This window comes from Uloborus diversus, chromosome 1 (assembly GCF_026930045.1).
Source record: "Uloborus diversus isolate 005 chromosome 1, Udiv.v.3.1, whole genome shotgun sequence".
NCBI classification, from domain to species: domain Eukaryota; kingdom Metazoa; phylum Arthropoda; class Arachnida; order Araneae; family Uloboridae; genus Uloborus; species Uloborus diversus.
The window spans coordinates 218138325-218150978 of record NC_072731.1 but is presented as its reverse complement, the minus strand read 5'-3'; the positions used below and the strand labels follow the sequence as shown (position 1 = coordinate 218150978).

The window sequence follows — 12654 nt, the reverse complement described above, 5'->3', positions numbered from 1 at the left end:
GAAGCCGGAATTGTGGGGTACAGTGGTGCAATGATTAGCGGGGTTATGATAACGTGATTGCTTCGCGAGTATATTTTTCACCAATCTCACAAAGAGACCATATAAAGTAGCTGGCGGATTGGTTTGCATTTTAATTCATGTATTAATGCAATTTCAAAAACGTGTCCATAAACTTGCAACAATATCTAAGTTTAAATTAACAACCAATTGAGATTCAGTAATGGAATGTTTGGAATCAAGATGTATCATAAAATACTTAGCAAGAAGCTAAGGATCTTTGGATACAGTGGTGCAACTTCCGGCTTCAATTTCTTAGTATAGCAGGGCCTCTCTATGTAATTTCTTTACTCTATGTGATTAAACATAAAAGCCATTGTTACAAAAATTCGTAGCCTAATAACAGCAATATTAAAAGTTATCATAATGAAAATTTTGAATCAAGGCTTCTTCGGAGCAAACATGAGTTTAAAGTCATTTAAACATTTGGAAACTCTACTTTTCGCACCCTGAGGGTAGGAGAGCTTTAGTTCAGAGTTAAAGCTTATAGTAGAGAGCTTTTTTTTTCCTTTTGTGTGCGTGTGTGTACTATTTAATTAAATGAAGCACGCGCACGGTTTTTTTAGTGATCTTTGTTTTTGTTAGTTCATATTTTGGAAATTCTTCAAAGTTTTAATATGCTTAAATTCGTGCTTTCGCTTCTAAATGAATATTCGTTGGTTCTTCACACTTATTGCTATTTTACTTTTATGGGTAAGGAAGAAGCTCGATTTTTAATCACGTCAAAGCGGTGTGTTTTGAGTTCTTTCAGTTAAAACAGAAAACGAAAGAAAGTAGCGATTGTTTCTTACAATTATTACTGACCCAGGCAACGCCGGGTACATTTGCTAGTTTTATTATAATGTTTCTCTTGTATGCTGTCAAATATTCTGAAAGTTTAGTAACGTTTGACGGAAAACTCCGGATGTATGAGCCAAAACCGTTTTTAAAAAATCGTATTTTTGAAAGAAATGCTTATATTTCCTTCCGTATAAGAGACACTTCCATGAAAATATAAAAATAAATTCCACATAGTTTATGCAGTGCTGGTAGAAAAAATCATTACATTTGGTGGACAGTTAAAAACTTTACATAACTTTTCTTGTAATGTTTTACTTGTCATGCTCCCATGAGAATTAGCTGAATACCGAATATTCGGCCACATTTTGTTCGATTATTCGGTATTCAGCCAAATCACTAGGAGCATGCCAATTAAAATCATTAAGATAAATTTGCAGGTAAAGTTTTTAATTTCCAACCAAATGTAAAGATTTTTTTTTTTCTGCCGGCACTGTATATTCTCTCTAGACTATATAAAAGTGCAGGGCAATTTTGGTTTGAAATAGAAATTTGAAACCCCCCTTTTTTTATGTCCCTAGTAAAATATGGGACATACAGCTACAACCTTACTTGTAAGGGTTAATTACCTCTAGCCTTCCTTCTCTTACCATAAATATCTTTAAAAATTATCTTGCATAATCAGTTTTACATTTTAACAACTTCCACACAATATCAGAACATTTCTTACTAAGAAAAAAAATGTTCTAACGGTGGAAAGGATAGGAACTCTGTGACCCTTTACATGGCCATATAAGACATCATTTAGATTACTTAACATGGTATATTTTGTAAATGCAGATAATATTCGAAAAATAGCATCAGAGCATTATCATCCAGTTTTTAATTACAAGATCCACTGTATTTATATTTCAATTTGTCATAGGCTTATGCTCCATATAATGGCACAAGTTTTGGCTTGCTACAGGACATGACTGTTTGCCTGCATATTTGCTTTGCCTCAAAATTCAGAGCTCCATCTTTTGCCTCTTGTGCAGACAAGCTCAAATTGCTGACGTTTCCCATCTTGACTCAAGCTCTGCACTTCTGTTTTTATCTAATAGAAAGTTCAGAGGTATTTGAGGGGGAGAGAACTAATGGTGTTATAGCCAATCTTATGGGCATTAGTAAAAAATGAATAAATGTTCAATTTTAGTTTTTCCCTTCATTTTCAGCATTTAACATGACATTTCAAGATACATTTAAAATTATTCATCATTTCACACACAAATATAAATTAAATAATTGTTTGAGGCACAATAATATATGCACTAAAACCTAGTTTATCCGGACCTCCAGATTACCTGGATCACATTTGATTCTTTAAAAAAATCTAGTTCGCATAGATATTTTTTTGATTATGATAGCAAGAAAGAAGAAATAAATATGCCGAACACTTGCTTTGTGCTCAGATTACATATACAGCTGCAGTATTGATCGCTCAATAAAGTAGGATAATCTAACAAACACCAAAGCAGCGGAACTATAATGATAAAGCGTTAGATTGACTGCTTTATTCAAATGATACATGTGCTAGAACCGGAAGACAGTGGACCAACTGTTTAAGAAATTGTACGAAAAATTATTTTGAAAGTTTTAAATGTTTTTTTAAACAATTCCATGTAGTTTTGTAACAAAATATAGTTTCTTGTTGTAATTAACAGTAAGTCTTCTTATTTAAGGATTTGCTTCGCTTATTTCCCATACTACCTGGATTGCCTTTGGTCTCAGTTAGTCCGGATAAAAGAGGTTCATCTGTAATTGCATCTATGCTAGACGCAAATATTCTTAATTTGACATGTATTTAGCATTCAAGAAACTATTAAACTGAAAACCTTCTAGGTCTTCTGCACTTTCTGTAGTATCACTTAAGTCAGTGGGGTATTCAGAAGATTTTTGATTCATGATAGTTCTTCCTTCTTCAATAGGTTTTTGACCAGATTCTTCTTCATTTATGTCCTCCATTAATGGGGCATCACAACTTTCATTGGCACCAGTTGCTGATTCCTTTTAAAAAAGAAACGTATTTTTATATATTTATATAAGTTGCATTTATTTTAAAAGTTGTAAGATAAACAACACATAGGTAGAGATTATATATATAAAACAAGAACTTATAAACATATAATCATTACAGTACTGTGCAGATTTTTTTTTTTTTTTTTTTTTACATTGCAGCAAAAGAAATAATAACAAATAAAAATCTTGTACTCCCCTAAGACATTTTTAAAAATACCTCATGATGAGGGGGGAGGGGGGGCAAAGAGGAAACAATAATCCAAATTAAAATCCAAATCACTGGAAAAAATAATAAAAACTTGAAACAGAATCGATAATTAAAAAAAAAAAAACATTTGGAAGAAAAAAAAAAACAAGTACATTTTCATATGCATAAAAGAATAGATATGTTTTTTCCACAAGTACAGTCCTGTACACAGTGATTCCTGTACAGTGATGAAAAAAAAAATAAGGGAAAAGAAGGATGACCAAAAAAAAAAAAAAGCATCAAATAGTACTCAAAGAGCATAAAAGAACAATGGATTTTTTTCTTTTTAAATCCTCATGCTCAGTTTTGTACAAATTTATCTGTCTAAGCATGTTTTTGTATTATTATACACCAAAAAGAAATCCAAAAATCACTTTAATATCATAAAATGATGAAATGATGTCCAGTAATGAACTATGCAAAAAAAAGCATACACAGTAGAGTCTTGAAAATCCCGAGTCTCAAACGTTCGAGGTTCTGCTTAATTTGAGGTGCTTTCTTTATATTTTAAGTTACATTTTTTTGGTTGCTAAAAAATTATTTTTATCAAAATCTGAAAGTAGAAATATTTTGCCACTGCTTAATTAAGTACACACAATAAATAATAAAAAACAGCATTGAGAGGTTGGTGACAGCAACACTCTTTAAGTGGCATGAAGTTTTCATCGGCTGTAAAACACGAATTTAGAGATAATAACTTGATACGTAAAATTAACATTGATTAGCCACAATGACGTGTAACATCCTTTTAGAATACTCGATTTCAGTCAAAAAGTAGTATCAAAATGAATTCGAGCACAGTCAAAACGCATGTTTGGTTATCTATTAATTTGCACACATGCAAACAACGTGAATGAAAAAAAAAACCATCAAAATTAGTTTAGAGGTAATTAAAGCAAAATTTATGTGGAAACTTCAGTGATAAATTTTTCTTGAAGACAATACTTCCTTTTCTTTATAAAAGGAAGTAAACGGCGCTCCTCCTTATGCTATCCAAACAGTGTAAAATTTTAATCTGCAGGAATTTTCAGGATAATCCGAGTTTTCAGAAATCCCAGGTTGCGTGAGCCCCAATTACCTTGGATTTCCGAGACTACTGTACTTTCAAAATACAGTCGAGCCTCCATACATCGAACTTCCACATATCAAAATTTTCTATATATCGAAATCCCAGCAAATTTCAATGTTCATTACATAGAAAAATTGTCTCTATATATCGAAAAAAATTTCGAGACATCGTAGATTTTTTTTTTCACTTCAAACCGTTTGTCTCATGATAAATGAAGGTTAGGGGAGAAAATTATGTTCACTAAAGGTTGCTAAGAAACTCATAAGAAATCTGGGATTGAGGGGTGTGTAGATAGGTCGTTGTTCCGTTCTGGAGTTCTTAAATTCCCTCAAGTTTATTTCAAATCTTAGTTGTAACCAGTAACACTGTAAAATCAGTTTCAAGTTATCCTTTTTGTCTGTTGATTATCATTCCTAGTCTTTTTAGCTGCAGTAAAAATTATTCAAGTTAAGTAGATTGATTTTTTATTTTTCTCTCAATTACATTGTCAAAACAAAAATCCCCTCATGTTGCGAATCAAGTTGAACTGTCGAAGAATGAAGATGTATGAAGGCACAAAAATGTAATTTCTGTTAATTTTTCAGTTATTAACTTTCGTTTAAACTGTTGCTCGTATAAATTAGAAATTGGGTTTCAGGCACGAAAATTAGCTTTAATTTTAGTGTTTTAGGAGATTTTTATGATAGAATAAAATCGTTTCAATATATTTTAATTTCTATATATCGAATTTTTTTCCAGCAATATGCTACTTCGATATATGGAGGTCCGACTGTATTTTATCTATGGACAGCGAATGCAAGTTCTTGTTGATGCTCCAAAAGATACATAGAGAACAGTAAGTATACACTACATTGAAAACAAAAAAGTCTTGAAGAGATTATCGCTTTAATTGTTCTAATAATTATCTTTGAATGGATTAAGCAAATCAATGGCTTTTTACCTGCCATTGCAACCAATTTTGCCATTTACCAACAATTGCATAAACATTAAAAAATATGACTAACATGAAAAAAAACCACTTACTGAATTGTCATCTTCAATCAATAGGTCACTAACACTTTCTTGAATAGAAGTATCACCTTTCTCATATTGTTTCTCAATATATTTTATAATACTTTGGTCGGAATGCTTATTGCTTTTCATTTCTTCATCTAGAGGAGCAACATAATCATCATCATCACTAGTCAAACCCAGTTCCTCACCATAGCTATAGTGCACCCACTGCCATAAGTCTTGCGAAGACATGGGCTAGAATAAAAATTTGAAAGTTTGTTAGAAACAATAACTCTAACACCTTTCAAACATGCTCGTTCGATATTTAATTTAGCAGAGGAACTTATACATCATATTATGCTAAAACATTAATAAAAAGTAAAAATATGTAACTACAATAGGTAAAAAGCTGCACATACTACAGAATCACCAACAACTCAACACAATTCACAGTTCCATATTTCCAGATTTTTCTTACATTCTAATGCTTCTTAAAGAGAAAATATCTGTCTAACACATATAACTCAATTAAATGTGCACTGTTCTTTGAAAAAATTGAATTTCAAACTATACTTGAAAATACGTGTGCCAGGAATTGTACAGGATCTGTTGCGATATCGTGACAACTTTCATGTTCCAATGATTGTGGGTAAAAATTTCAATGTATTGTCATTGTCCCCAAAAACTCACAATGAAAACGACTCATTAAATAACAGAGGAATCATACCTCTAGGCACAGAGATCGGCTGATTTTCAGACTTCAAACAAACTTAGTGATACGAAAGTACACTTATCGTTCTTCCTGATGTGAAGATGGTTCATCAGTGGGTGGAGTTGGAGCCGACGTCATTTTCACTCTAACTCTATTCTTTTCCATAATCTGTGCTATGGAACTTTTAAGCCTTTAAACTTTTGTGAAGTTTTGAGGTACGGACACTGCATTGTCACCTTGTTGAGAGGAGCATAGTTGCAGATATTTGTTAATCCAAGAACTTTCACTCCCGTATTGCTCTATTACTTGTCTAGAGTCTCACTGTGAAAGCTGGTATTTTAAGCTCATTTCGGAACAAATGACAACATTCATTGGAACAAATGACAACCATACATGCACCAGAAAGCCAAAAGCAATTAAGGGAAAATGATCAGGAATTATGGGATTGCAGACATTATTTATGACATTACAAAAACAGGGGGGCCAAATCATTCATCTTATCATTTAACCCTAGCGTCAATGACCAAACTTTTCCCTTACTTTCAATAACCGGGTACCCGTGTACTCATTTTGAATTTCGAAAATTTAGAGCAGAAAAAAAAAATCTGACACCTCTTCCATTTAATTAAAACGTTTTCTGCCACCCTCATCTGGGGAAGTTTGTGTATCCTGTTTTTACCAAAAAACGAAATGATTTATTGTATTCCAGCGTTTTATGTTTACGTTTCACGCTAAATTGTCTGTTAGAAACAAATGTTTCTCCAGTTTTTTCGTAATACTGGATGTATTAGATTTTACACTTTGGTATTTTATAGAAAATTCGTAGTATTTTATTTATTTATACCAGTAATGTTCAACTTACGACCCGCGGACCACATGAGGCCCGCGAAGCTCATACCATATACACATAGGCCTGTTGAACCAAAAAATATTATCTGTAATTTTATCCTCACTATCATTTGCTCAACCTTTGCTGTCATGCCGTCTGACATTCGTAGATATACTCAAAAAAAAAAAAAGAAAGATAATATATTCCAACTGGAATATTATTGTCTATATATTGAGAGAAACAAAGTTCTGATTTCGATATCACTGATGATGTAACAATATGTTCGTACATCAACAAAAAGAGAAAAGCCCGTAATATTATTTTCCACTTCTCATCATAAAAAAGAAGTTCTGGAGCAACCAAAAGTCACAACTATTTCGTTTTATAACAAAACAAAATGTAGTGTTGACACGACTGATCAAATTTTGATACTTTTGAAGCATTTGATCGAATGGTGAAAACCAAGGGGTGTAGTGCCCCGTGAAATATAATTATGGGTATACTTAATTTAATTTAAAATCTTAATTATATCTGTAAATGTAATTTGAATAAATGTAAAATATGCGGAAACTTTCTGTGCGTCTACAATCTGCAGTGTGACTCATGTGTAATTGCAATGTTTTCAAGTGCTTATTAATTTGTATTTATTTTACTTTTTTTTACAGCGCGAAAAAAATTTCGGATATGGGAAGGGAGTCCAATTCTTCGGTTTTACACCAGAAAATAAGTGAAAAAATTGAAAAATGAACTTTTATCGGAAAAACAAAATCGTTTCTGCAGATTTTTTAGATTTTTTTTTTTGGGGGGGGGGGATTGGTACGCACTCGCAACTTGCTACAAATGTTCATGCTTTTGAACTATACTCTTCTCTAATCCTTCAGAAGAATATTAATGGTGAATACAATGCTGTTTTCCCTATCAAATATAAATAATTACTATGTAATTGCCGAAAGCGTTATACAATTTGAGGGCGCGATGCCAAAGGGGGGAGGGGGAGTGAGGGGAGGAAATGGAGGTCATAATTTGATTCAAAGGTTCATTTTACATGAGAATCATCAAAAATTGGTGCCAAAAGCATTTTGAAGGGGTATTTTTTGACGTGCAGTGCAATGGGTACCCGGGGTACCTGGTTATTGAATCTAGGTATAAAAATTTTAAAGGCTAAAAAACTCCCTCCAAAATTTTTTTTGAAAACACAGTTACAACTTTCTTTAGTTCAGATTCGTGTAAATAACAAGGATTAAAAGCAATTTTAAAAAGACCTTGTTACCAAGCGTAAAAATTATGATAAAAGCCGCAAAAAGGTACCCAGGTACCCGGTCATTGACGCTAGGGTTAAAAAAAATATTCTTGGCACATAAAGAGTTTCTCCTATATGTTCTTTAAATGATGAATTGAAAATTAATCCACCTCAATAATTTGATCTTAAAAACAAAAGGTTTAGGCATTATCCTATGAGTTAAGCTTTGCATTTTATTGTACAAATATCATACACTAATGTTTTCATAAAAAGTATCATTTTTTCAAGATAAGGTATCTTATTTCTTCCAGCATGTCTTTTTTCATTGCTAATTTGGACTGTCTGAAAAGGGTAAACTGTATTAGACAGGAGAGCTACTATGCAATACACAACTTTTTATAATGTACTTCTTTTCATTTCAGAAAAAACTTGTTTATTGTAATTCAATTTTGCTAGATTTTATTTTGAGCGTTATGGTTTGTTTGCTTAATTTGTTTTTAATAAATTGAAAATAAAAATAGGGATCTTTAAAGTAGAGAAGTCAGATTCTAAGATTCTAAAATTCTCCGGAGTTAGTCATTTTCCCTCCAACTCCACAGCTCCGATGAAAATTTAATTCTTTCAAAGATAGAAAATATAAGAATAATAACTGCATCTAACTAACACACCACAAAATATATAATGTCACTGAAAAATGAAGCAAGTTTTAATAACCCAAAATTTAGTCATAAAGTATCATTTCAAAAAAGTTTTAATTTGCATCCAAGACAAATTTTAAAAAGGAACTTAAAGCACTTACTTGCTCTATTAATGCTCTTTGCCAAATTCGAAAAAGCATAAGAAACGTTTTATCTCTAGCACCAAAAGATGTAAAAAAATGCTTCTCTGTGACAGTCGTGATTTGTATTGCATTAGGTATAACTCTTGCAGTTTTTTCTTTGGTCATGCTAGTGATATCTCGGCAACGTATCACAACCTGAAGAAAAAAATTATACCATGTATTTATAACTGTGAAAGACTAAAGCCTGGTATAACAGGGGTCTGGCCAGAGGATATTTGGGTCCGTTAACGGACCCTTCACAAAAATCCGATCAACCAAAACGGACCTTTCACAAAATCCCGATCAAACAAACGGACCTTTCACAAAATCCCGATCAAACAAAACGGACCCTTCACAAAATTCTGTTAAACAAGATCGGATCTGTCAAATTGTTTATTGAAAGAGCAAATCTGAAAGCAAAATAACGCATATTTCTGTGTATAAACCGATAATTTTTGGAACCTTTTTTAAAGTCAAATTATAGGGATCAGCTTATACAAAATAGGCTAATTTTGGAAAAAAAAAAAAAATCGGCACTCTTGGAATGCTCCTGCAAGCGAAAAATAATTGCTACTGCCAAATAAATATAATGGTTGTTTGTTTTATCTCAGCTAATTAGCAGCAGTGTTTTTGTAAACTTTTCTGAAACTTTTCTGGTAAGCACTTTTCTCCTCTCATGATTTAATAAACAATAATAATATATATCTGCGAAATGAACTAAGAACTGCAAAGGGATAGTAAGGGTGTGGAAAAAATATGATCGCTTCAGATAGTGTTACCAACTTCAAAATTATCACCACTTAGCGTCTGGCGTTGAACCTTTATAATGACTTGATTAGAAAATATTCTCATCATTTTGCCAGCTTGTCAATATTTGCGTTTTTACTGTGCGGGTGCGGTGCGTGCGATGTTTAATTGTTATTTTGGGAGAAAATTATATGGGTTTTGATTTTTCGATGCTAACAAGGATGATTAACTTTAAATAAACTCTTTTAATTACCGTTTTTTTTTTCTTTAGACGTCTACATTTTGAAAAATGCAATCTTTTAACATCCGATATGAGAATCATATTTTGTTCTTTTTTCAAGCTAACTTCGCTTTTTTAGGATTCAAATAAATGAAAAGTCTCTTTATATTTCTGTTAGAACTCTCATTTCAAGTTTTTAAAGCAAAATTCCATTTTCTGTTATGAGTCAAAAATTAAAATGCTAAATAGATGGTTTATTTTATTTTATTTTTTGGGTCAACTGTGTCCACAGATATTAATGATATGTTTATCATAGGACTCTAAAATGCAATTTTAAAATAATTTTATCAAAAATATTTCTTTTACAAACCGTTTTTATACTTTTGATGCCTTCACTTTGAGAATTGCGATCTCTTTGCATCCGCTATGGGAATCCCATTTTTCGAATTTTTAATGATTATTACGCTTTGTTAAGAGGTAAACAATTGAAATATCTTTTTATTTTTGTTAAAATCACGGAATTTATAAGTTTTAAACGAAATTCTGTGCTTTTTAAGAGTGTCTTGGGTCAAAAAGTTGAATGCTGAACCCTATTCTGAATTTTATTTTATTAATTATATTTTTGTTACAATTATTTTAAGTACTGTACAGAAATATATCTAGTATAATTTAACATAATGTAGAATGGTAGATAAATATTGATACTTGAAAGAGCGATGCCCCCCCCCCCCCCGCCGCCAAATATCAGAAAAAAATCGAAGAGGAAAAAAAACACTCAACTTTAAGTTTAATTGATGCAGTTTGTGCCATCTCTAAATTCTAAAATTTCGTTTTTAAAAAAAAAAAAAATTTTTTTTGCGAAATTTTTTTATTTTTCACAAAATTAATTCATTTTTCACAAAATTATTTGATTTTTCACAAAAAACGGACCCTGTGAAAAATCCTGGACAGACCCCTGTATAAATGTCAAGATTAGCTGGTGACTGTCAACATTCACATAGCAAAGACATCGGTAAAAGACCGAATATTTAATAAAGAACCATCATAGCTTTTACATTTTAAAAAAATATCTCAACACATGACACAGTTTTCTGTGTATAAATTTTGTGTATAAATTTTACGGAACTGAATATGTTAATAGGAAAAATGCAAAAAGTAGCTTCTAAGCAGTTGTAAATTTATTCAGATTAGTGTCTAGAACAATAAGTTCTAGACACAAATCTATAACATGGATTGTAGACAGTTGTTTTTGAATCTTAGAAGTAAAGGGGCTTTATGGCAATATGAAAGTTATGCTGCAAATGTGTGCAGCACATAATGCACTGTTAGTCAGTACATTTTATCTCATACGTATTTACAACACACACAAATAAAATTTCATTGAAATAAATTCAAAGGCATTCTGTGTTTTTTTTTTTTTTTTAATTCCTAAAATATTTTATTTAACCAACACAAATTATTCTTCTTACAAAAATATTTTAAGCATTTCTCATCTTTTAACAACTTTAAGCCACTAAAATAAAACTTTAATAATGAAGAAAAAACCAACATAAAACTACTTTAAAAAATGAACTAAAGAGAACTTACGAAGGTTTCCCAACGAAAAATATTGGCATAAAAGCACAAATAATTCAATGAAACATACAGTCTCCCTTGTACTAAAATATCCTTTTGAAGTGCACATGAATAATCTACAAGTAAAAAAAAATGATTTCATTAACTCAATTGACATTATTCGGTAAATTATCGCCCATTAGCCAGGGCTAAAGCAGAAATACATGAAATAGACCGCCAGTCCTTTCCAGCCGAGGACTGCAGTCTGTGCTAATTCTATATTAGCTACCAGTTTGTTGGGCACTCTTGGCTTCCTTAAGAGGTTTTCCATCTCCAGCTCAGCCACTTTCCTATGCCGGGCTGATGAGTGCTAATAAGCACGAAACTGCAGTCCTCGGCTGGAAATGACTGTGCTGGCGGTGTATTTCATGTATCAATTGACATTCATTGAGATTTTAGTGAATTTCATATTTATTTTGCAAATACATTAAATAGGTACTTCTTTATTATTAAAATTCAGGGTTCCTACTCCAAAATAGAAATTAAAATGAAGCACCCATTATTTCTCCAAAAAATAAATTTTAATAAAATGAAATGAAAAAACTAGGACTACAGTATTTTAAGAGTAAAAATTTTGAGGAAATTTTGTGATTTCGCAGTAGTTCAAAATTGTGCAAAAAAATCATTAAAAAAAATAAAGAAAGAAAAGAAAGAAACATGTATCTGAGGAATGTAGTATTTTGAATATTTTCAAAATTTAGTATTTAATTAATAAAAAAATCATAAAACTAAGTCATACTCTGATTATTAACAACTTTAATTCCCATATCCACATTTATGTCATTAAACCGTTAAAAAAACAAGATATAAAAAAAAGTTGTAAAGATCGAATAATGTTAAAAGTTTTGAAGTTGGGGACCAGAAAAAGAAAAACATGTACCTCAGCAAAAATCCCCACAAAAACATCATGTCAGAAAAAAAGGGGGTATTTATGTAATTGCTCGAAACACTGCAAATTTTGGCAAGAAATGAAAAGCAAATTTCTTTGCAAAGTTTCTGTTTTTGCAGTTTAAATGTGGTGTACTAGTTAGCAATGCTGCTAAGGCACAAAAGCTGATAAGTGGACATTTATTGAAATAACTGTTAATCAAACTGAAACATGAATGATTAGTTTTCCTGAGCAATTAAAAATACATTATCAGTTTAAGAAAACAGAAAGCAAAAGCTGGGAAAGCTTTTAAAAAAAACATTTATTAGACATTAATTTTGAAGAAGAAAAAAAAATCAATTCATAACATTCACAAAGATGAGATGTCTTCCTCAGTACTTCA

The 12654-nt window shown here is 31.5% G+C and overlaps 1 protein-coding gene across 1 annotated transcript in view; it reads right to left on the bottom strand.

Annotated features, from left to right (window-relative positions):
* Nucleotides 1-12654, bottom strand: part of LOC129224890 (protein Aster-B-like) — a 57502-nt gene that overhangs the window by 18237 nt on the left and 26611 nt on the right. Inside the window, exons 5-8 of the mRNA XM_054859439.1 lie at nucleotides 11357-11460; nucleotides 8782-8958; nucleotides 5232-5456; nucleotides 2709-2880 (exon numbers count right to left, since the gene is read on the bottom strand). Of these exons, the coding sequence (XP_054715414.1) occupies nucleotides 2709-2880; nucleotides 5232-5456; nucleotides 8782-8958; nucleotides 11357-11460 (678 nt within the window). The remainder of the gene's footprint in view (nucleotides 1-2708; nucleotides 2881-5231; nucleotides 5457-8781; nucleotides 8959-11356; nucleotides 11461-12654) is intronic.